Source organism: Chinchilla lanigera, unplaced genomic scaffold, assembly GCF_000276665.1.
Source record: "Chinchilla lanigera isolate Chin_1 unplaced genomic scaffold, ChiLan1.0 scaffold00105, whole genome shotgun sequence".
Classification (NCBI taxonomy): Eukaryota; Metazoa; Chordata; class Mammalia; order Rodentia; family Chinchillidae; genus Chinchilla; species Chinchilla lanigera.
The window spans coordinates 2,761,892-2,784,900 of record NW_004955506.1 but is presented as its reverse complement, the minus strand read 5'-3'; the positions used below and the strand labels follow the sequence as shown (position 1 = coordinate 2,784,900).

At 55.7% G+C, this 23,009-nt stretch overlaps 2 protein-coding genes and 1 long non-coding RNA gene across 5 annotated transcripts in view; all 3 read left to right on the top strand.

Moving 5' to 3' along the window:
- Positions 1–1,064, top strand: part of Ccdc40 (coiled-coil domain containing 40) — a 56,412-nt gene extending 55,348 nt beyond the window's left edge. For both annotated transcript variants that reach the window (XM_005407506.2, XM_013505994.1), the window contains exon 20: positions 105–1,064. In XM_005407506.2, the coding sequence (XP_005407563.2) occupies positions 105–353 (249 nt within the window). In that variant the 3' untranslated portion in view covers positions 354–1,064. The remainder of the gene's footprint in view (positions 1–104) is intronic.
- A 605-nt stretch (positions 1,065–1,669) lies between these two features.
- On the top strand, positions 1,670–19,942 carry Gaa (glucosidase, alpha; acid). Of its 2 annotated transcripts, XM_005407336.2 has the most exons (20): positions 1,670–1,805; positions 4,224–4,815; positions 5,535–5,680; positions 6,690–6,855; positions 6,930–7,026; positions 7,362–7,481; positions 7,560–7,678; positions 7,761–7,892; positions 8,936–9,046; positions 9,715–9,828; positions 9,909–9,993; positions 10,542–10,659; positions 11,078–11,211; positions 12,759–12,910; positions 13,176–13,324; positions 17,451–17,592; positions 18,020–18,169; positions 18,504–18,668; positions 18,951–19,103; positions 19,460–19,942. In XM_005407336.2, exons 2-20 carry the CDS (start codon positions 4,270–4,272, stop codon positions 19,517–19,519), a joined length of 2,859 nt encoding a protein of 952 aa, XP_005407393.1. In that variant the 5' UTR covers positions 1,670–1,805; positions 4,224–4,269; the 3' UTR covers positions 19,520–19,942. The 2 variants fall into 2 exon arrangements, 1 of the variants encoding a protein (XP_005407393.1); XR_001231590.1 differs by lacking the exons at positions 18,504–18,668; positions 18,951–19,103; positions 19,460–19,942 and having other exon boundaries at positions 17,378–17,592; positions 18,020–18,111.
- Positions 4,825–5,310, top strand: LOC106146940. Its single transcript, XR_001231591.1, has 2 exons — positions 4,825–4,993; positions 5,031–5,310. It is a non-coding gene; the product is annotated as an uncharacterized LOC106146940 (long non-coding RNA).
- Positions 19,943–23,009: the final 3,067 nt, after the last annotated feature.

The following is a 23,009-nucleotide window of genomic DNA, read 5'->3' as shown; positions in this document are numbered from 1 at the left end:
GTTTTCCTCCCTGGTCTCCCTCCCAGGTGAGCTGGAGGGGGAAAGGGGTTGGCAGGTGTCCCTCTGATGTTCACGACCTGATACAGGGTTCCTCTCCCACCCAGAACCTTTCAGAGATTGTGACCCTACAGACGCGCCTCAAGCACCTGCAGGCCGTGGTGGATGGGAAGTACACGTTCCTGTTCCGCTCCCAGAAGTCCATGATGCTGGAGCACAAACGCTTGGAGGGCCGGCTCTCCTTGCTGAGCACCATCTTGGCCCGCGTGCAGGAGGAGCACCCGCAGTTCCTGGAGGCCCTGCGCCCCATCAGCCAGAAGATCACCAGCAAGCTGGAGTCCCTGGGGCCCTCCTAGGAAAAAGTGGGGATGCCCCATTTCCAGAACTAAACCCCCAAGAAGACTGCCAGAATTTGGAGTATTATCAGGGACTTATGATCTGTGTCCCCTTAGAAGGACACCATTTATGAGAAACAGACAGGCCAGCCCCAGAGGAATTACTTCTCAGCCACTCAGTTTAAACCAAGTAGAACCCAGTGTCTCTGGCAGCACTGGGTGAGCCTTACTGTCCCCTTTCTATCAGCATACCCGCACACTCTCCCTTGGGTGGGCTTGTCCAAGTAAAAAGTGGTGGGTGGTAGCTCCCCAGGACCAGCCTTTAGGGGAACAGCAGGCTGCACGGAGGCTAAGGATGGGACTGGTAGGCGCACACTGGAGGCCACTTCATTCCTAGCACTCTGCTAGGGCACAACTGAGGGCCCCAGCCACCTTCCAGGCACCCATGCCCTGCCTGCAGGGAACTTGGCCTTCCCATCCCACGGCCCAGAGTGCAAGACCTCAGGGGTTCCTAGGAAGCCGAGCACTGGCCTGTGCTCTGCTCCTGTAGGCTGTAACGGGACTTCAGCAAGCTGGCCCTGTCCTCCACCTGCCAACCTCTCTCTCCTCCTCCCACACGCTGGCTTGTTTCTCAGTTACCCTGTGGCTTCTCCGAAGGTGAACGGGAAAAAGTTCTGCAAAAGAACTTCACTTTCACTCTGGAGCAGAATAAAATACCTCTTTCTAACTATGGCAGGAAGACATATTTATTCTAAAAGTGCAGAAATACAGTTTGGAAGTGGGGCATCCCCGATGTTTTCTAGGAGGATCCCAGGGGTACAAAGCAGGCAGGGAGCTCCCCATCTGCGGACAGGTTTTCTATCTCATGCTTAACGTGTGCTCGTTTCATACGAGCATTTGCTCACTTGATGAAAACATTCTCTTGTCCTGTAAGTTTTCACAATCGCTGGCTGTCACGATGCCTTGCCTAGTCCCCCAAAAGGGAGTGTAAATCATGCAGTGAGTGTAAGGTGCCTCCAGGTCTGGACCGACTGCAGCCTCAGCCTTTCCCACGCGTCCCTGGCTGGGTCTGCGGAACCAGCTCCTGCGGGCAGGGCGCGGCTTGGCGAGCTTTGCCGAGTTCCATTGCCCGCGAGAATGAGAGCCGGGCTTTGCCTACGCGCGTAGTCTCCGGTCTCCGTCCCTGAAGAAATCAGCAGGCACAGCAAGACGTGCGCCACACGACCCCGGCCCAGGCCGATGTCCGGCCGCTACTCGCGCGTCGCCACTAGGGGGCGCAGCGCGACACAGGGCGGGCCTGCCCTCAGGCGCCTGCGCGGGGGGCTGTGCCACGTGACCCCGCGAGCCCGCCCCTCCGGCTGGCCGCGTGACTACGCGGGACTCTGCGGGGGTTTGCGGGGGTTTGCGGGGCGGCGGGCGCGCAGGTGAGCGGGCCGCTCAGGTGAGCCGCTGTCGGCGGGCGCGCGCTCTCAGGTGAGTGGCGGGCGCCGCCTGGAAGCAGGCTGGAGGGCCCGGTCCTCCTCTGGGCGGGCTGGGCTGGTGGCTTGCAGTTCTCAGTGTTTTCCTAATTGGGAGATTGAGCGGAGCAGCAGGGACAGTGACCCCTGGAACGGGACGGGCCACAAAACCCGGATTCTTGCACATCTCCACGGTACTCAACGAGGAAGGTTCTGTTTTTGTCGTGTCTCAAGGGAGAAGCTGAGGCATCTGGAGGCTGAGAAACTTCAGCCCCGGGTGTCAGAAAGCTGGCGCTTGAACATGCCCAGCGCCGGGGAGGACAGCGACTCCAGCCTCTTCCCAGAACGCGGATTTGTCCGTTTTAGTCCTTCCTCATTTGTCTCTGAACGGGGAGCTGAGGGCAGAGCTGAGAACCCTCCCACAGGGCTCCCCATTTCTAGGACTGCCTTCCCCCTGGGCAGCGCACAGCTCCGGCGGGGCTGTACTCTGAGCCTCCTCTGCGCTCCCGAAGGACGCAGCTGTCCAGACCCTGCCAGGGTTGGGGGGCTCCGACTGTGGACCCCTGTACTATACCTGGAGTCTCGAGTTCCGTCGAATCTAAATCATAACCACAAGGTACCACGAGTATCTACAAGGCCAGAGAAGCTGGGGCTCTGTAGCATAGAACAAAGTGAGAGTATTTGGTCTCTGTGCTTGCTGCCTGGCGCACAGCTTCCCAAACCCTTAGAAACTCCGGCGTGATGTCTTTCCAGTGCTATTCAGGTAGTTAGTGACCCCTGGAGAGCCTCCAGGGGGCAGAAAGACTAAGGCTTGTTTAGATTTTCAACCTCACCCACCTGCCTAGTCCAAGAAAGGGCTGGATAGGGAGTCCATCACCAATGGCCAACAATTAATCAGTGCCTACATAATAGACCTCTCACCCCCGCCAAAAAAAATGTGTCAGCCCTGCTGGTGTGTGACTTTTCCCCAGTGTGTGCATGTTTACTGACAGTAAGAAGGTCGCACAGAGCTCCATTGGCCAAGGGACCCAGTCACTGCACTCTGAAATCCATCCCTGCTTTTACCCTGGGCTGTTCTTGGAAGACCCCGACTCCATGGCCAGCTGTGCCTTGACCACTGCACCCCCACCATGTCCTTACTGCTAGAACACTTTGACTCGGCGCTCTTCTTTCTCTTTCCCGTGGGGTCACACTGGCGTGGGTGTGGTGGCTCTCCCAGCCTTCCTGTCCCACCCCCCTTTCTTTCAATGAGCTAAAAGATTCCTATAGAAAATCCTCGAATATTTATCCCATGTTGGTGCCTGCTGCTCTTTGGAGGGGCTGGGCTGAGGCCACATTCCTCGTACAGTGCTTGGACAATAGTTATAAGCCAAAGAGCAGGAACAGTCTCTTGTTCATCTCATCCCCAGACGCTAAGCTTTATGTCTTCATTGTCCCTATTCCCATGTAGCTCCAGATGCCGTGTGTCCCTGAGCATGCCTATCCCTGTGGGCCACAGGGAGGGCCATGGGGCTCTCTGCTGCAAAGCCATGAGGGGTCAGGCCTGTGTGGCCATTCCTAGTGTGTGACCCTCAACAGTGCCCAAGATTTCTCACTGGGTATCCCTGTGCCCCACACCAGGAAAGGAACCAAAGAGGCGGTGGCCCTCCAAGGACACCGTTTCACTGACATCTTTTGGCTGAGATTTAATGGCCGGCCACACCTTCCTGGAGAAGTGGGGCTCATATCACATATTGTTGGAGCTTGCTCACTTCACTTGTCACCTGTCATACTGGGCTCTTCTTTTACATTTTTTTTTCTTTTTTGAGACAGCGTCTCATTAAGTAGCGGAGGCTGGCCTTGAACTTCTGGTGATTCCCTGCTTCAACCTCCCAAGTGCTGGGATTATAGGCATGTGCCACCATGCCCTGGTCTTCCTGTACTTGATTTTGATTATTTTCAGTGGTGCTGGAGATCAAACCCAGGACCTTGTGCATGCTGAGCATTCACTCTGCCACTGAGCTACAACTCCCTCTCTTCCATACTTTTTAAGTGCATGTCATTTGTGACTTTGTAGAAGACTTAGTGGGTGCTGTTCCACAGTCCCCTCTTTGGGACGTGTCTTTTCCCTTTGCCTTTTCTCCCTCCTCTGTCGGCCTCATCTCTGCAGCGCCCCATCTCTGCAGTGTGTGTCCTCTCTAACACCTCATGAGTGCAGCGCCTTGTCTGCAGTGTACATTCTCTGTAGCGCTCCATGTCGGTAGCACCCCTTCTCTGCAGCACCGTTTGTCTGCTCCTTCAGCCTTGCCCTTTAGCTTTCCTTGCCATTGCCTTGGGGGGAGGTCCCTTGGCCTCTTTGTCCCATGGGTGCTGCTGGCCATTGGTCCAGGCACTTCTGTGGAATCCACCTGAGGCCTCCAGCCAACCCTGCTCAGCTGGTCCCCTTTCTCCGCAGGCCTCCAGGAACTGCCTGCACTGCCCCAGACAGGCAGACGTCCACCATGGCTGTGCTGTGGCCACCCTGTTCCAGGCTGCTGGTGGGAGTCTGTGCCCTCATCTCCTTGGCCACAGTTGTCCTCCTGGGGCATATCCTGCTTTGTGACTTCCCAGTGGTTCCCCAAGAGCTACGAGACTTTCCCCGAGGACTGGAAGAGACTGCCCAAGCTCACCAGCCAGGAGCTGGCAGGCCCGAGCCCCAGCACACCTGGGAACATCCTGGCCAGCCTGGAACAGCACCAGCACAGTGTGACATCCCTCCCAACAGCCGCTTTGACTGTGCCCCGGACAAGGCTGTCACCCAGGAGCAGTGTGAGGCCCGTGGCTGCTGCTATGTCCCTGCAAGGAAGGGCCCAGGGGGTCCCCTGATGGGGCAGCCCTGGTGTTTCTTCCCACCCAGCTACCCGAGCTACCGCCTGCAGAACCTCAGCTCCTCGGAAACGGGCTACACGGCCACCCTGACCCGTGCTACCCCCACCTTCTTCCCTAAGGACATCCTGACTTTACGGCTGGACGTGTTCATGGAGACAGAGAACCGCCTCCACTTCACGGTGGCTGGGGAAGGACGGGGGTCGGGGGGGGGGGCCCAGAAGACGTCCAGGCACACAGAGACAGGCTGTGCCAGCAGGGTAGAGAGGATGTGTGGACTCCCCTGTGGGTGTGCCTATGGCCCTAATGTGTGCTGGGAGCTGGGGTGTGCGTAGAGTGGCCCCTTGGGAACAGTGACAGGTGCTCTAGAACGCAGGGTGCAGCTCACAGAATACAGGTGCTCTAGAACGCAGGGCTTACACATCCTCCAGAGGATGACATCTCAGCCTCTCATAGGTAGGAGTTGGCACAGGTCCTAGCAGTGGAACACCAGCCACTGACCGCCTGCCAAGTGCAGGGACTTCATCTGCTCTGTTCCTGCTGCTCCCCTACCCCATACACACTGTGTCTGTCGCACCCCTTTCCTGCAGAAGATGACTTTATGTTTTAGTGTGAGGATGTCTCATTCAACATTTGGGCCATACTTAGATTTAAAAAACATTAGCAGTTTACCTAAAGTTCAAGTTTCCTGGATGTTCTGTATTTGACCTGGTAACCTGTGATTTCGTTCTGGCTGCATAGATGAGGAAACAGAGGGTTAGAGAGGTTGAACCAAGCACAGTGCATGGCCTTGCTGGGACCTGAACTCTTCCTGGAGCCACAGGTCCTACAGAGAATGAAGGGACTGTAGCTGGGGAGGAACAGCAGCCCTCCACCGGCCTTGAACTCCACTGTCTTCTAGATCAAAGATCCGGCTAACAAGCGCTATGAGGTACCCTTGGAGACCCCGAAAGTGCATAGCCATGCGCCATCCCCACTGTATAGCGTGGAGTTCTCTGAGGACCCCTTCGGCGTGGTTGTGCGCAGGAAACTGGATGGCCGGGTGCTGTGAGTGCTGCTCCTGGGCCTCCTGCTGCACCCTGGGTGGGCAGTGTCAGGGCAGCCCCCAGGCCAAAGTCTCTTGGAGAGACAAACCTCTCCGTGAGATGGACAGCACTGTCCTCCAGCTGTGGTCTACTGTGGACCCTGACCCTGCATGGCCGCTTCCCTGTCGGGGCTGCCTGGCTATTCCTGGGATACCCTGAGCCCATGCCCACAGAGGCCCACCCAAAGCAGTCTCCAGATCTTGGCATGGTGCCCGTATGGGGCTCAGAGGTCCCCTCCCCAGAGGGTCCTCCCTAGCGCCTAGCCCAGGTCTCCGCAGTGAGGGCCAATTTCCCTGGGCCATCTGCAGACAGTCTCTTTGCCACAGCACAGATGCTTCTGGTACTCAGTTGGGGGTGCTCCCCAGTTTGTGGTACTTAGTTGGGGGTGCTCCCCAGCACCCTGCAGTGTCCCTGGCAGCCCAGCACAAAGGGTGACCCACCCAAGTGCCAGAAGTGCCGAGGAGAGACCCGGTCAGCGCTCCAGGTGGCATGCCTTTGCTCAGCTTTATTTTTATCGATTTACCAAATACTTGTCACTTACCACATATCAGAACTAATTATTAACACTTTTAAGCCCCCTAACAACTCAGGAGTCAGTGGTGCTGTTGAGAAACAGGCACAGAGGCGAGGGGACTCACTGGCATGTGATAGCGCCAGGTCTCCATAGTCCTGCTATTGGCCACTCTTTGTGCCTTGTGTCCCTCTCGGGCCCATGTCCCCTAATATGATCTTGTGGGTGTTTATTGCTGCTGTCTGTTGCCATCTTGGATTGCATGGGCACGGCCTCTCCAAACATGCCCTTCGTGGCCCTTCCTCTGGTTTTCAGTTGCTGATGGCTATTGGGCCTCAAGTAGCTGCCTGTCCTGGGGTTGGCCCATCTAGAGTTGGTCAGGCTGCCTCAGGCTGCCTCGGCCTGCGTGTTGGAGGGTCTGTCTTGGGTGCAAGTATGAGGGAGCCTGGTCTCCCCGCAGGCTGAACACCACCGTGGCTCCCCTGTTCTTCGCCGACCAGTTTCTGCAACTGTCCACCTCCCTGCCCTCTCAGTACATCACCGGCCTTGCCGAGCACCTCAGCCCCCTGATGCTCAGAACTGAATGGACCAGGGTCACCCTCTGGAACCGGGACTTGGCCCCCTCGGTAAGGAGGGGTGACTGGGTGGGAACATGGGATCTGGGGTCCTAGGGCTAAAGTGCTGCCTCTACCCATCCCAGCCCAGTGCCAACCTCTATGGATCACACCCTTTCTATCTGGCTCTGGAGGATGGTGGCTCAGCCCACGGCGTCTTCCTGCTAAACAGCAATGCCATGGGTGAGTCTCCAGGCGGGGCCTTCAGCACCCCCTCTGCCCTTGGCCTGCCCCGGAGCTAGAGGTCCTGCCGAGGCCTCTCATCTGGCAAAGGAGTCGAGTATCTGAGGCTTTCAGTGCCCATGGGGGGCTCCTGGGCACGTCCCCACATCCAGTGCTCATTGCCTTTCTAGCCTTGCTGACATGGGTTCAGCACAGCTGTCCCTTAGCCCCCACCCTGCCAGGCTGCTCCCAGGCTCCCTGTGGAAAGCCACACTCCAGTTGGAGTCTGGCCATCTGAGGGGAGCCAAGGCTCACAGCTGGGGTATTTATCACTGAACTTAGGCTGTTTCCCCCAGATGTGGTCCTGCAGCCCAGCCCAGCCCTCAGCTGGAGGTCAACAGGTGGGATCCTGGATGTGTATGTCTTCCTGGGACCAGAGCCCAAGAGTGTGGTGCAGCAGTACCTGGATGTTGTGGGTAGGCCCTGCTTCCCTTGTCTGCCCTGCCCCTGCCCCTGCCCCTCCTCCCTCCGCTCACAGTGCTGTTGGCCTGCAGGGCACCCCTTCATGCCGCCATATTGGGGCCTGGGCTTCCACCTCTGCCGCTGGGGCTACTCCTCCACTGCCATCCTCCGCCAGGTGGTGGAGAACATGACCAGGGCCCACTTCCCCCTGGTAAGTGAGGGGGAACAGGGCAGCCCAGAGCAGGGCAGCAGAGCTCCCAGATGCCAGCAGTGGGCCTTGTGCTGTATCACAGGATGTGCAGTGGAATGACCTGGACTACATGGATGCACGGAGGGACTTCACTTTCAACAAGGATGGCTTTGCAGACTTCCCAGCTACTGTGCATGAGCTCCACCAGGGTGGCCGGCGGTACATGATGATCGTGGTGAGTGCCCTGCCCTGCCCTGCCCTGCCCTGCCCTTCCGCCCTTCCTCCCTTCCTCCCTTCCCCTCCCCTTCCCTTCTTCTTCTCCTCCCTTCCTTTTCCCTCCCCTCCTCTTCCCTTCCCCCCTTTTCCCTTCAGGGCACTGTATGGATCTGGGGATGGCAGATGCCTGTGCTGTGGCCCTTGCTCATGGCTGATATTGAGGGAATATCAAGGAGGTTGTGGACTTAGTCTCTGCTGTCCAGGGACATCCATCTTAAAGGTCCCTGGAGATACCTGGTTCATACTCTGGATTTCCTGGTTTTGGGGTTACTTGAACTGCCTTAAAGCCAAAGGGGGGAGTACAATAAGCTGGTGTCACACCTAGTGGGAAAGGCTGAGGGAGGTGGACGGGGACAACAGGTATGTGTCCTGTCTTGCTCATCCCTTAGGACAACTGTCTGTGTGGGAAGAAGGTGGCCAAGGGCAGGACTGAATGTCACAGCACAAAAGCCAACCTTCCCCGGGCCTGTCCCCACAGCAGGAGGGACATGATTCAGGGCTGGTCTAGCCTAGATCTTATGCCTGGCTCTACCTGGAGGAGGCAAGAATTGGGGACCAAAAAGACCAAACAGCCACCATCATGGAGACCCCCTTCAGAAGAGCATATTTATTTGCTGAGAGGTTTAGACTGAGTGGACCTTACCCATATCTGTCATCAGTCCCCATCTGAGGGCAGTAGTCATGAGTGGCCACTCAACAGAGAGGTTAAAGGAAGACCTTCTCACTTTTGAATTAAAAAACAACAACAACAACAAAAAAGAACCATTATTAAAGAAGTTCCTGTAGAAACCCCAGAAAGCTTAGAGGAAAGGTAAAGCTTGTATCCAGGCACACTCACCCCAGCCACTACCTGCAGGCAGATGCTGCGCATACACACATGGGCATGCTGTAGATGTGTACGGCCCCATCCTGCTCTTCACTCAGTTCTCGTTTTCCCAGAGACTGGTGCCAGGGATTTGGGCCACATCTCTCTTCCTCCTGACTGGTTTCTGTCACCCCCAGGATCCTGCCATCAGCAGCTCAGGCCCTGCTGGCACTTACAGACCCTATGATGAGGGTCTGCGGCGGGGAGTTTTCATCACCAATGAGACTGGGCAGCCCCTGATCGGAAAGGTAGGGTGAGGACCTGGAGGGTCTGACCCATGGGAACAGAGTGGCTGTTCAGGAGACAGTGGGACTTCAGAGATGTGATGTCCAGGGGGATAGAGTGGGTGGGATAAGGCCCAGCTGCTGGCAGCACAGGTTGCTGATGAGGTGCACCCTGGAATTCTTCTATCAGGGAGCCTCAAGCTTCATGGGCATCTGGGCCCTGCGCAGGCATGACCTCTGCATACGGAGGTCTTAGGGGCCTCCTAAGAGTCCCCCAGCCCTCCCATCGGAAGCTCAGCATAGTCGAGTGTACCCAAGCTAAGAGAAAGGGGAACTCCAGCTGAGGGAGGAGCCAGGCAACATACCCCACCCCCACAGATGTGGGAAACTCACTCACGTCCTGTGTGGGTCTTTGATAGCAGGCACATGAGACTGTCTCCACCGTGCTTCTCCCCACACTCCAATTCCTTGGTCTATCTACGCCCTGGCTGGATGTGTCAGGGTGGCCTGGGGATCTCCTGGGTGAGGGGGAGAGACCTGCTCATTGACCCCAGGGCCTGAGGCTCTGGTTTGCCAGTTTGGCCATTGACTAATTATGAGGCTTCTGCCCTGCCAGAGGCTGAGACGTCACAGGGCCCCACTGCTGACTCTGGATGGGGCCACGTCTCCCCCTCTGGCCTCTCATTGTCCAGGTATGGCCTGGACCCACTGCCTTCCCTGACTTCACCAACCCTGAGGCCCTTGACTGGTGGCAGGACATGGTGTCTGAGTTCCATGCCCAGGTGCCCTTCGATGGCATGTGGATTGTAAGTATGGCCCTTGCGTCAGCATTCCCCCAGCCTGTGGGCACCGGCCCTACCCTCTGCACCCTGGGCCTCTCATGCAGGACATGAATGAACCATCAAACTTCGTGAGGGGCTCTGAGCATGGTTGCCCAGACAACGAGCTGGAAAACCCACCTTATCTGCCTGGTAAGCCCCAACCTACCAGCCCCAGGGGGCCAGCTGGGGTTAATGGCCCACTTCTGGGGTTCGCCTTCTCTTGATTGAGACTTGAAGCTCTCATTTGTAAAAAGCAATAGGAAGCAGTCACCTGAACAGGAGGGATGGGAACCCAGGCAGAAATGTGGCCCAGGTGGGGTGATGTGATCTAGGACACAAGCATGGTCACATAGAGCCAGTGCTTCAGAGGAGGGGTTTCAGGCTTAGTGTGGGAACACTGGGCGTGAGAGATGCAGGTTGGAGGTCTGCAAAGCCCAGTGTTCAGTACCCACCTCATCCTGTCTTTGCAAACACTGGAGACAGCAGAGGGAGTACCGGGCCACTAGGGCCACCATTGTGAGCAGGGACAAGCTCCACACCCAACAAGAGAGACAGGGAGGCTTTAGGGTGCACCTCCGGGAGCCATGCCTGAATATGTAGTGACATGCACAGCGGCTCCCAGAACAAGGGGGACAGGAGGGTGCCATGCACCCTTCCCCCGGAGGAAGTCCGTGGAAACCAGCCCGCCTCTCTCCCAGGGGTGGTAGGCGGGACCCTGCAGGCAGCCACCATCTGTGCCTCCAGCCACCAGTTCCTGTCCACACACTACAACCTCCACAACCTGTACGGCCTGACTGAAGCCATTGCCTCCAACAGGTAAGGCCTGGTGGGAGCCCAGCCCAGGCTCAGGGCTGATGGAGGGGCTGGGCTCCCAGGGTGCGGGTGAGAAAGGGAGACACTGACCACTCAGGGCCACTGGGGGCCTGCGTGCTCCTGCCCCACAGCCCAGCCTGGAGCTGAAGCTCTCCACCTCTTCATCCTGGTCCACCCTGGCTAGATAGGGAGGTCTGCGCCCAACAAGAACCCTGTGACTGCTCTGAGGCTGGGATGGGCTGGCTTGCCTGTAGAAGTTGGGATGGCTGGGGCAGGACTGACTCCCCCACCAGCCTCCATCTGTCAGTTCCTTCTCTCGGCTCTGCTATGCGATTACAGCCAGATGCTCTGCTCTAGCAGGTAGTGAGAGGTTCCCAGGTGAGCCCCACTGTACTCGGCTCTGTGACCCCTCTCCTACCAGGGCCCTGGTGAAGGCTCGGGGAACACGCCCCTTTGTGATCTCCCGCTCAACCTTTGCTGGCCACGGCCGGTATGCCGGCCACTGGACAGGGGACGTGTGGAGCAGCTGGGAGCAGCTTTCCTACTCTGTGGCAGGTAAGAGCCGCTGGCAGGAGACTCTTCCCATGCTGGCTTCTGGGCTCAGCACGGCTCAAATGCTGCAGTGGCGGCTTGGGGGCCCACTGCCAAGTCCTATGGGCCATGAGACCTGCTAGCCCTACACACCTGTGCAAATTCACAGCTCACCTGTGTGGATGGTGTGCCTTCAGCACCTCTTTTCTGGTGGCTGTGTCTCTAGTTCACCCTGGCCACTGCCTGAAAAGCCACCGGTCCCTTCTCTTTCCCAGTTGCCCTTCTGATGACCATGTCCTGAGCTGCAGCTGAAAGTGGGTCTGAGCTCAGCCCACAGGATGCCCTTGCCCTGCCCAGCTCAGGCACAACTCAGGCCCAGTACCATCCCACAAAGAGAAATTTGATTTCTGTTCCCAGAGCTTTAATGTGGTTGACTCCTAGTAAGCCTGGAAACGGCCCAGACTCTTAGCAAGTTAGGGAATGCAGGGTGCCCAGGCCACCGTGGGAAGCTTAGGAGAGCCATGTCCAGAGCCTGGTGGCCTCTGAAATGTCCTAGACCTTGCTCCTGTGTGGGTGGTCTTTGCAGACCCAGTGACCATGGGACTCCGCCTTGCTGAGCTCTCAGGAGAACTGAGCCCCCTTCTAAAAGGTGCTGGCTGCTCTGCCTCAGCTAGTTAACTTCTCACACTGGGGCAGATGTGACGGGCAAGGACACCTTTCCATGTCTTCGATTTCGGCTCCCACTTGCACTGAGTGCTACTGAGGAAGGGGCGCAAAGTTCTCGCGATCAGTTGCAGCCAGGAAGAGAAGCTCCGCAGAGCCCCAGGCTGGGCACTGCCGCCACTGGCTCCCAGTCCAAGGTCCTTGTTCCTAAGGGGACCCCAGGAAACTGAGCCCAGTGGCAGTACGGGGGAGCATATTCTGGGCAAGAGGACCTTGAACCTGTCCACGCCTCTGTAGCCAGGACGACTCCCTGTCCCTTCTAGATTCCTGTGGCCACAATAATGAAGGACAAGCTGGGGCCTAAAACAACAAAACTTGTCTCTGCAGTGTGGAGACCACAAGTCCAAAATAAGGTGTGGGCAGGTCACGCTCGCTCCCTGTGCTACCCCTGGAGTCCTGCCTTGCTTCTGGTGGCGGCTTTGACACGTGGCTCCAAGCTCAGCCTCTGTCGTTACCTGCCGTGTCCCTGTGTGTCTATCTTCACATGGCGATTTCCTGTTCTAAGGATGTCAGTCGTTGGGTCAGGGCCAACCTGAAGGACCTCGTTACTCAGTTACATCTGCAAAGACCTTATTTCTGAGGAAGGTCACATTCCTGTGTACTGGGGGTTGGGACTTGATCTTTTTGGGGACGCAGTTCACAGATGGGGGTCGGGTTTGCTTTGCCTGCCCCGCTGTCAGGAAGCAGCCCCCATGGCAGGACATTGCTGCTGGCTGAGGAGAAGACAGGGGCCAGCACTGTCCTCACCCCTCAGAGTGAGCCACAGCTCTGCACCCTGTCTGTCTGGCTCCTTGGCCTGAACTGGCTCCGCTGCAGCAGCCTGAGGCCAGTCACCTCTGTCCCCACAGAAATCCTGCAGTTTAACCTGCTGGGGGTGCCCCTGGTCGGAGCAGACATCTGTGGCTTCCTGGGCAACACCTCAGAGGAGCTGTGTGTGCGTTGGACCCAGCTGGGAGCCTTCTACCCCTTCATGCGCAACCACAATGACCTGCACAGCCAGGTAGGCCGGTCGGTAGGGGACGGGGGAACCTGGGGCAGAAGGGAGCCCCCCACGTGAGACCTGCCCTGGCAAATCCTGTCGCTGTGCAAATACACAGCTCACCTGTGTGGATGGCGCACCTTCAACACCTCTCTTCTGGTGGCTCTGTCTCTAGTTCACCCTGGCCACTGAAAGCCCCATCCCACTGTCCTCCCACACACAACCAAGGCGCCCACCATACAAGACCAGAACCTCAGATGCCCCCTTTGTCCCTCTGGCCACACAGCCCCAAGAGCCGTACAGATTCAGCGAGCCCGCGCAGCAGGCCATGAGGAAGGCTTTTGCCCTGCGCTATGCGCTGCTGCCCTACCTCTACACGCTGTTCCACCATGCCCACGTCAGGGGCCAGACCGTCGCCCGACCGCTCTTCCTGGAGTGAGTGACCTGGGTGGGGAAGTGATACCTAACAGGCACCCAGGAGTGGGGAGCTGACCAGGGCACCTCGCCCTGCTACGGGCTGTGTTCCGGAGACCCAAGCAGATTGCAGCTGAGTGAGACCAAAGTGTTCCCCAGCCTCACTAGATCGCAGCTCAGGGCTGGGGCATTCAGGGTGTGGACAGCGGGATTGAGACCCGGAGTACCAACCCGGCCCCCTCCGTGGCAAGGAAGGGATAGGACAGTCAGGATGGATCCCGTGGAGCTAGGGAGGGTGGCAAGAGCAGCTCAGCAGGTGACACGACACAGGCCTGGGTCAGTCGGGTGAAGGACAGAGCCTTAGGAAGGTTTGTTAGCTCTCTGCAAATGTCATGGTGCCTTCTCCTCGAACCAAGTTCCAGAAGAATTAAATGGTTCGATGTCAAAATCAAACTGTAGAAAACACCACAGGTTATAAGTGACCATTTACCCATGCTCTGGAGCGGACAGCTTTCTGAGCACTGGAGCAGCAGGAAGAAGGGTTAATCCAAAAAGAAGAAGGACTAGTCCACTGAGCAGAAATGGGAAAATGAGCAGAGATGGGTAAATCTCTGGCTAGGAAAAAATTCAGACTGTTCGAAACATAGAATGTAATGGCAAACAGGTTAGAGGCCATCAGTAAAATGGGAAGTAGTCACTCTTCCTAATAGAGAACAGATGCATATCAGATAGGGAAGGCCACCATTAAGGGCCAGTTAGAGGGGCTAGCGCTGGGGCTCGGTGGAGAACTTGATTGGCATGTTTGAGGCTCTAGGTTCAATCCCCAGCAACACACAGCACACAGCACACACACACACATTCAAAGAAACAGGCAGGCAGGGGACATGAATGGCAGTACACACTTCCTTCAAGAAAAGCGTTTCATTTCGTAAGTTTTAAGTGCTTCACACCTTAATTTGTGGCAGTCTAGCTGTAACTAATAGCAACTTAATTGCAATAGTATAAAAAAGCTATTTTATAGCCAGGGTTGGTGGAGAATGCTTGTAATCCCAGCTCTGAGGAGAGCTGAAGGAGGGTAATCACAAGTGGAAGTCGCTTCTGGTCAGTTTAGCAAGGTCATGTCTGAAAAGTAAAAAATGAAAAAAAGGATAGAGATGTGCTCAGTGGTAGAGCACCCCTGCCTTTGATTACCAGTACCACAAACAAAACAAAACAGAAAGCTTTCTTCTACATAGTTAGTTCCCTCCCGCTCCCTTGTGCCATCAGCATCACACAAATCCCATCTTTTTATACCATGTGCCACACAGGTACAGTGATGGCCTGGGGCAGCTGCATTTTAAGCCAAACAGGAGCAGCAGAAAGGGATACAGAGAGCACTGTGGTGCTGTCTCGTGTACTTGTGTCTGGAGTTGGCTGCACAGCTGCTGCTCGTTTCTCCCTGTGGGTCTGGATTACCACCCGACACCGGAAGGGCCCCCAGGTTATTGCAGGGGGACCTGCTGGTGATGAACGCTGCCCATTTCTGCTGCTCTGAGAGTTTCATCACCTCTCCAGTTTCGGAGGATGGTTCTGCTCAGCACGAGCTCTCGGCTGGGAGTCGCTTGCTTTCAGTGCTTAGAGCGCATCTCTGCGCTGGCTTGGGCCTGGAAGTTTCTGATGAGTAGCCTCTCACCTGCTTCTTTCCAGAGTTTCCAGTCTTTGGCCTTTGAAGATCAGATTACAATGTACCTAGTGTAGATGTCTTTCTAGCTCTCCTGCTTGGGGTTTTCTGAGCTTCTTGAGGTGTACGTGAATATTTTCTTGTCAGGGCTGGGCTGTGGCTCCTTGGCAGAGTACTTGGCCTGTGTGCATGAAGCCCTAGGTTCCATTCCCAGCACCACACAAACAAATGAAACCACTTTTTTGGTCATGTGTTTCTTAAAATCTCTCTCCCTTTGTCTCTCCTGCATCTGGGGTTCTCATTACACGTGTATCGGCACCCTTGATGTCTAAAGCTCTGGGGTTTTTTCTTCCTTATTTTTTTTTTTCTATTCCTCAGCCTGGGTAGTCTCGATAGAGCTATCTTCTAGCTCACTGATTCTTCTGTTTGCTCTAAGTTGTATTTGAGCCCCTTTAGGGAATTTTTTCAGCTATACCCTTCTCAAAATCTCTATTCTTTTTAAAGTTTGTGTCCTTGTGGATAGTTCTTATTTGCTGAGTCATGTCCTTACACTTCCCTGAACCTTAGATATACTTAAAATAGCTGACTTAAAGATATACTTAAAATAGCTGACTTACCGTAGGTAGTACATGCCTGTAATCCTGGATACTCAGGAAGCTGAGGCAGGAGGATCCAAGTTTGAGACCAGCCTAGGCAGCCTAGCTGTATCTTGACTCAGAATATAAGCCAGGTACATGCTGATAGTCGCAACTCCGGGAGGCTAAGGTTGGAGGATTGCAAGTCTGAACACAGCCTGGGCAATTTAGTGGCTCAGAAAGACCCTATCTCAAAATAAAAAATAAAAGGGTTAGGAATGTAGATCAATACAAAGGCTCTGGGTTCACTCCCCAGAACTATAAAAAATATGCTAATCAGTCATTTAATTAAATAAAATATAAAAAGGACAGAGGAGATAGCTCAGAGTACCCCTGGGTTCAATCCCCACTACTAGAGAAAGAAAAGGTTCACTTAGTCTGGCAAGAGCAACACCTGGGCCCCTCAGGAATGGCTTCTGGTTTTTGTTACCTGCTTATGTTCCCCTGTGGATGGGCCGCACTTCCATGTTGCTTTGCATGTCTCATAATTTTTGGTTTCAAAGTGCACACTTCAAAGCCGGGCGTGGTAGCACATACCTGTAATCCCAGCCCTCGGTGGGCTGAGGCAGGAGGATCACTGCAACTTCGAGGTCAGCCTGGCTACAAAGTGAGCTCAAGGCCAGCCTGAACTGCATAGGGAGACCCTGTCTCAAAAAGACAAAAAAAAACCAAAGTGGATACTTTAATGGTGTCAGCTCTAATCATTGGATTCTCCACCTGCCCCAGCCCTGGATTCCATGTTGCTCTTGCTTGGGACTATTTAGTGACTTTCCTGAGTTGATCTCCTTGAGCCTGTGTTCTTTGTGGCCACAGGAGCTTTACAGGGTTGGTGTGATGGATGGCTAACCCCTGGGTAGGGATCTCCTTACGTGCCTGTGCCAGGCACCTTCCACACCTAGCCAGGCTGCTCTTAGCAAGATTCATGCAGAAACCCTTGCTGGGCTGCTGCAAGCCTTTCATTGTCCCCAGAGTGCCACAGATTCTGATGCTGCCCATTTTGCCCATGTTCTTGTTGCTTTTACGGAGGGGACTGTGAGCACCCCTGATTCCACCACTGTCACTGACATTCTGAGAAATGTGTTTTCAAACAGAAAGACACTGTTTACTTAGCTTGAGAAATTGTAATGCCTCCACAAAAGTGAGAGTGCAGTGGTATGGATGGTTTTCAAATGCACAGGGATAAAAAGTGTCACATCTGTGCCTGTCAGGGATGTTTCTGATCCTCCTACATTGATGCCTTAATTTTGCAAATAGAAATCTGGCCTCAAGACATCATGTGGACACCAGTATCCCCAGCGCAGTGTGCATGCCCAGCACTGGGAGCCAGCTGGATTTCCAGGAGCAGCAGACAGGACGCGTATAGAGTTGCATCAGCATGATCTCAGTTAGACGAAGTAATTGAAAGATGGATGGGAAATGTGCCAAGTGCGAATTAGAGTAGCCTTTGGTTGTGGGATAGTGGGGAGTTTTGGTTGTTGATAGGTTTTTGTGCTTTTCCAGATAGTAGGACAAATGCTTCTCTACTAAGGTAATCAAAAAGAATTGAGCACAGTGCAGATAAGGAGAGAGGCGCTTCTGAGATGGCTTTGGCACAGACGAGCCTCATTCCCGTCCTGGACATAGGCTGCCCTGAGTGTAGGCTGACGGAGAAGGTTATTTTAGGCTCTTGTGTGGACCTGGTCAGCAGAAGCCCGCCCTGCCACATGTAACCTGAGTCCTCCTGTTCCTGGGGTCTGCAGAGATGGGAATTCTAGCTTCACTTTTTGACCTGCCCTGCAGGCCAGCACCTGGCCACAGAGGGGCCATCTCTGTCTCAGCCCCAGCCTACATGCCCCGCTCCCCCTCTTTGAAGGTTCCCCGAGGACCCGAGCACCTGGACGGTGGACCGTCAGCTCTTGTGGGGGGAGGCTCTGCTCATCACGCCCGTGCTTGAGCCTGGGAAGAGTGAAGTCACTGGCTACTTCCCCTCGGGCACGTGGTATGACCTGCAGGTGGTGAGTCCAGGTGACCCTAAAACCTGAAAGGGGGTGATCCAAAGCAGTGCTGCCCTCCTCACCTGGCTTGGGGACTCCCTGGAGAGAGGTGCACCTGTGTATGAATCCTGGCTACTCCCCGTCCCCATCAGTCCCTTAGTTCCTTACAGTAACCACTTTTTCCAAGAGGAAACAAGCAGTATGGGCAACTCCCCAGGGTCCTACAGCTATTGCTGAGGTTGAGCTAAGCTGAATGTCCTCTGACTTCCCTGGACCCTAGGTCCAGACTTCTCAGGCTCCATCCCACCAAATTTCCTGTGGTCGCACCCAGCCTGTCTCTCCCAAGCCTCCACACTTCTTCTGGGGACATGGGAAGACACGGCTCCCGGGGACAGGATGGGGGCTTCGGTGCTCCCTGGGCCCCTTCTGACATAACACCTCCCTCCAGGTACCAGTAGAGGCCCTGGGCAGCCTCCTGCTTCCGCCCCCAGCATCCCCCAGCCCTGCCATCCACAGTGAGGGGCAATGGGTGATGCTTCCAGCCCCCCTGGATACCATCAATGTCCACTTGCGGGCTGGGTACATTGTGCCTATGCAGGTACCTGGGCTGGACAGTGAGATGGAGGTGTGGACAGCACGGTGGGGCTCGGGGAACTCAAGAGGAGGTCCTAGGGGGGAGGGTGCCTCTCCAGAAGGAGACAAGGAGCCGGTGAGGGGAGGAAAAGGCACACCCCACAGTCCCTTAGGAGGTCTGTGTGTCAGGGGCCTAGCTCCTGGAGGGATGGGTGATGCTGGAAGTGGGGACAGACTCAGATCCTCTGGCCTTGGCCAGGGTGTCACTTCAGGCCATCCTACACATCTGTCTCCTTGTAGCCCATCCTGGAGGCCACCACCAGTGTCAGGGCCGTGACATGTGTCTACCTTCTACCTAGGCCCCTGGCCTCACAACCACAGAGTCCCGCAAGCAGCCCATGGCCCTGGCTGTGGCCCTGAGCACGAGCAGCGAGGCATGTGGGGAGCTGTTCTGGGACGATGGGGACAGCCTCGGGGTGCTAGAACGCGGGGCCTACACACAGGTCATCTTCCTGGCCAGAAATGTGAGTCCTAGGCCTACTGGGGGTAGGGAGGGAGCTGTTGAGGGGAGGCCCGCCCTGCTCTGGTGAGGGATGCCAGGCCTGGATCACAGACAGCTGCTGTCGCCAGGCAGGGCATTGTGCCAGGTATCCTGGGGTTGGCACAGTGTCAAGTGCCCTGTCTCTTTGCATCCACACAGAGGGGGCCCCCCACAATGCTGTGGCGAGTCCTTGCTCTGGGGCGTGTTCCCTGCCCCTGCCTGTCTGCTGTCACTTGTGTATTCTCTCTGTCTCTGTGCCGGCCAGAACACCATTGTGAACCAGGTGGAGCGCCTGACCGGGGAGGGGGCCGACCTGCAGCTGAAGAAAGTGACTGTCCTGGGAGTGGCCACAGCCCCCCGGCAGGTCCTCTCCAATGACATCCCTGTCTCCAACTTCACCTATAGCCCTGACACCAAGGCAAGAGGGCAAAACAGAGCCTGGGCTCTTATCCCCAGGGTGGGTGCAGGGAGGTGCTTGGGATACTGGTGACCCATTGCCACCAAGCTCACTTCATGGGTACAGGACCTCAGCGTCCTGGGGGGAGGTATAGGACCTCAGTCTCCCCATGTCCACGTCTGGGTGGCAGCGGCGTGAGCATGGGGCTGTGAGCTGCTTATATGGCACCTGGGCTCCTGAGCCATAGAGTGCTAACGTGTGAGAGGGAGCAGTGGCCAGCGGCCAGCGGCTAGCAGCCGTGCACAGATAGCTGGTGGACTGTATGTCTCACTGAGGAGCAGCTGTCCAAGGCTCAGGTGTCCTTCTTTTTCATCCAGACCTTGGCCATCCCCGTCGCACTGTCCGTGGGAGAGCAGTTCCGCATCAGCTGGTCCTAGTGGCAACAATGCCCATCTTTCCAGGGAGGCGCTATGTGCCGGAGGCACCGAGCATAGGACGGCTGTTGGGCCCCTTGTCTGAGTCCAAGACACACACACACACACCACTGTCAGCGCCCTCAGCCACTGTGTTAGGGCATCATAAGGTGAGGGTGAGTCTGGCCTCCTGCTCTGTCACCATGTGCAGTAGTGTCACCTGCCACCACTGCCATCTGTCCCCAATGCCAGAGAAGGTGGTGTACTCAGGACACAGACGGTGTGTACTCAGGACACAGACATTGTACCTGCACCAAGGTCAAGCCATCTGGGTGCAGCAACTGTGAATACATTGAAAGGACAAAGCTGTGACGCTGTGGAGTCCAGAGACTTAGAAGGTGCTCCCTGAGCAGTTATGTTTAATAAAAGTGGCATCGAGAACCAGCATCTGCCAGTCCTCCTGAGCTTCAGGGCCTGAAGGGTGTCCAAGGGCCACCAAGGAGGCACCAGACGTCCCTGGTATGTTGCCGCCTGCCTGACAAGGCAGCACCCTTTGTGTCCCCACATCACCTCACATCCCCTCATGTCCCCTCTCCACCTCCCAGGATCTCCGTGCATGGGTGACTGGATAGTGTCCAGCAGGGCCTGGGGCTGTGTGGACACGAGGACTTCGGAAGGGCTTCCAGGAGTGGGGCCTAGGGCCTCTGCTGCAGATCTGTCCCCAGGTGAGGGAAGGATGTGTTCCTGCCCAGGTTCATCTGGCAAGTATGAAGAAAAGAAGCCACTGGGCTCACGAGCTGGCCGAACCTGTCAGGACACCTTGTCTTGTCATCAGGATTGATGGGGCAGAGACGGGCCTGTGCTTACCTCTGTGGCCTATGCAGAATTGAGCGTCACAAGTAGTGTGATGTGGGGAGCACACACCTGACAGGTGGCCATGCCTGTCTTCCGGTCATCACTGACAGAGGGCCCTTCCACATGGCTGGGTCCTGAGCCCCACCTGCCACTCTGCCCTTGTGAACCCTCTTAGCCATATCACTCACATCCCAGTGATCCTATGGAAAAGGGGACAGCAGATACTACTTTATCCCTGCATGGCTATGTGTAGTGTTAAGCAGAGGTGAAGCCAGGAATGGTGACGCACACCTGTTATCCCAGAACTCTCAGAGGCTGAAGCTATAGAACTGCAAGTTCCAGCCCAGCCTGGGTGACTTAGTGAGACCCTATCTCAAAAAAACGTAAAAAGGCTGAGGACAGAACTTAATGCAAAGGCCCTGAGTTCAGGTCCCAGTGCCAGGGGATACAGGTACCTGGACAGAAAACAAAGGCTGGAAGGACAGTGACCCCACCCTAGGCAGCAGACCCAAAACCCTGCCTGCACCAGTGGCTGAGATGGCTGAGGGCACCTGTCCCTGACACTTCCAGCTCCCAGGATGATTCAGGGAAGGCTGGCAGTGTGGTGGCCTTCAAGCCAGGCTGGCCATCTGTGTACTCACCTCCTGTACTATCACAGCCCCGAAGGGTGACTGGCCTCTGCCCCTGCCTTGCAGGGCTATTGGGAGTCCTCATCCCCACTGGGCCAGTGTCCCGTGCAGGAGGAGACAGGATGAGGAAGTGCAGGTTCCATCCTTGAAGGGGCTGCTCAACAACAAACCACGACACATACATAGCCTGTAGTCTGGTGGCAGCCAGTGTGCCTTTGCCACCATTTGTGACCCACACGTGGTACAGGTTCTGCCGCACTTAAGTGGAGACATCCTAGTGTCTGGCACTGCTGGACCTGGTGCAGGGGTCTCGACTCAGCCCCTCCAGAGGGGCTCCCAGAGGCTTCCAAAGTGAGGTCCGGTGCTCAGACCTGGTGAATGTTTGCAACATGGCAGGGACTGGCTTCCCAGGCACAGGACCCGAGAACCTGCAGGACTCAGAATTACCTGAAACTCTTGATAATTCTCACAAGGGTCCTGCAGCATTCTCAGCTCTCCATGGGGCCCAGGTTGTAAAGCTGCTTCTTGGAGCAGGGATTTGTCTCCCCTCCCTTTGGTACAAACTAACATAAAGATCCCTCCCTTTCCTTGGTGAGTGAGGGATGGATGGGGAAGCTGGGATAGAAACTGGTCTGAATTGTCAGGGACATTAGTGCAGGGGCCTGTGTTCTGAACATGTCCCCAACCCCTGCACATCCAGGAGTCAGAGTGGTGCTCACGCAGCCCCCAGGGTTTCTCAGCTACTCTGCAGAGGCCTTGATGCCCAAGTCTCTGAGGTCGCCTCCAGAGACGCCCTCTAGTGGCTGCTGTGGGACCCGCGGGCTTTATGCCTATTCTCACCCTACTGGAGGCTCACAGATGGAGCTAGAAGAGTGGTCCCCCAGCCCCTACAAAAGACCACACAGCTGGGACCATGTGGGTGGGGGCCACAGAGGGAAGGCTGGCTAAGAGGTGGTGATACAAACTATTTGGCTGCCCATAGACCAAACAAACAGTGAAACAGCTCAAGTTAGCAGGCTAGGCCAGCCTCCGTGGCACTGCCACCTGTAGCTACTCCCTGGGCCGACGGTGGGGGACCCACTGGAAACCACCATACATGAGGGGTGTGTGGGAAGGGCAGGACAGGGAGCCTGGGAATAATGTCCACTCCGAGGGCCCACAGGGCCCAGCATTCTGGCTCTTCCTGTACATTGGACACCTGCCCAGGCCCTTGGACAAAACAACTCTAATGGACAGTTCTTTCTGTTGTTGGCCCCATTACCAAGGTAATCAATGGACAGTGTGCCTGAACAGGTGTATGAATCAAAATGGAATTGCTCGTGTCAACCCTGACAAAATAATAGAGCCAGGTTGTGAAGAAAGGGTTCACCCACTGGACTGCTGCGGTACCTGTCACAAGAACTGTCAGAACCACAGCTGGCACTGTAACTGACATACTGCCTGTACCATCCCAAGGGCCCCAGGCCCTTTGTCATCCCAGCTCATCTGCTGGTAACCGCTGGTCTGCTTTAGTAGTCTGCATTTTTCTAGGTCCTATTAATAGAACTTGTCTCACTAACATCCCCCAGCCTAATGTAAGACTGATCCACATCCGTGCCTCAGTTCTCATGAGGTTCTTCTGGTAGGTGCCATTATTTTATCCAACTCCAGTGGACATTAGGATTGGGTTTGGGCTACTCTGCTTCTGTAGAAACCGTTGACAAATCTTGGGACAGACACCCAAGAGGAGACAATCAGCTCATATGGGAGGTGTTCTGCACCCCCAGCACAGAACAGTACGGAGCTATTTTGTGCCCACTCCAGCATTTGGCGGCCTTTTTAATTACAGCTGTTCCAGTGAGCACAGGGTGGCTCTCCTTGTGGTTCCCACTTCTACTCCTTCAGCTGATGGTGACTGGCATCTTTTCATGTACTCACCTGCCATCCATATACCTCTGGCAGAACATCTGTTCAAATTTTTTGCCCTTGTGAGTTGGGTTTGAATCAGAAGATTCCTTTTCTATTTTTGCCATATTTCTGTAATTTTTAGG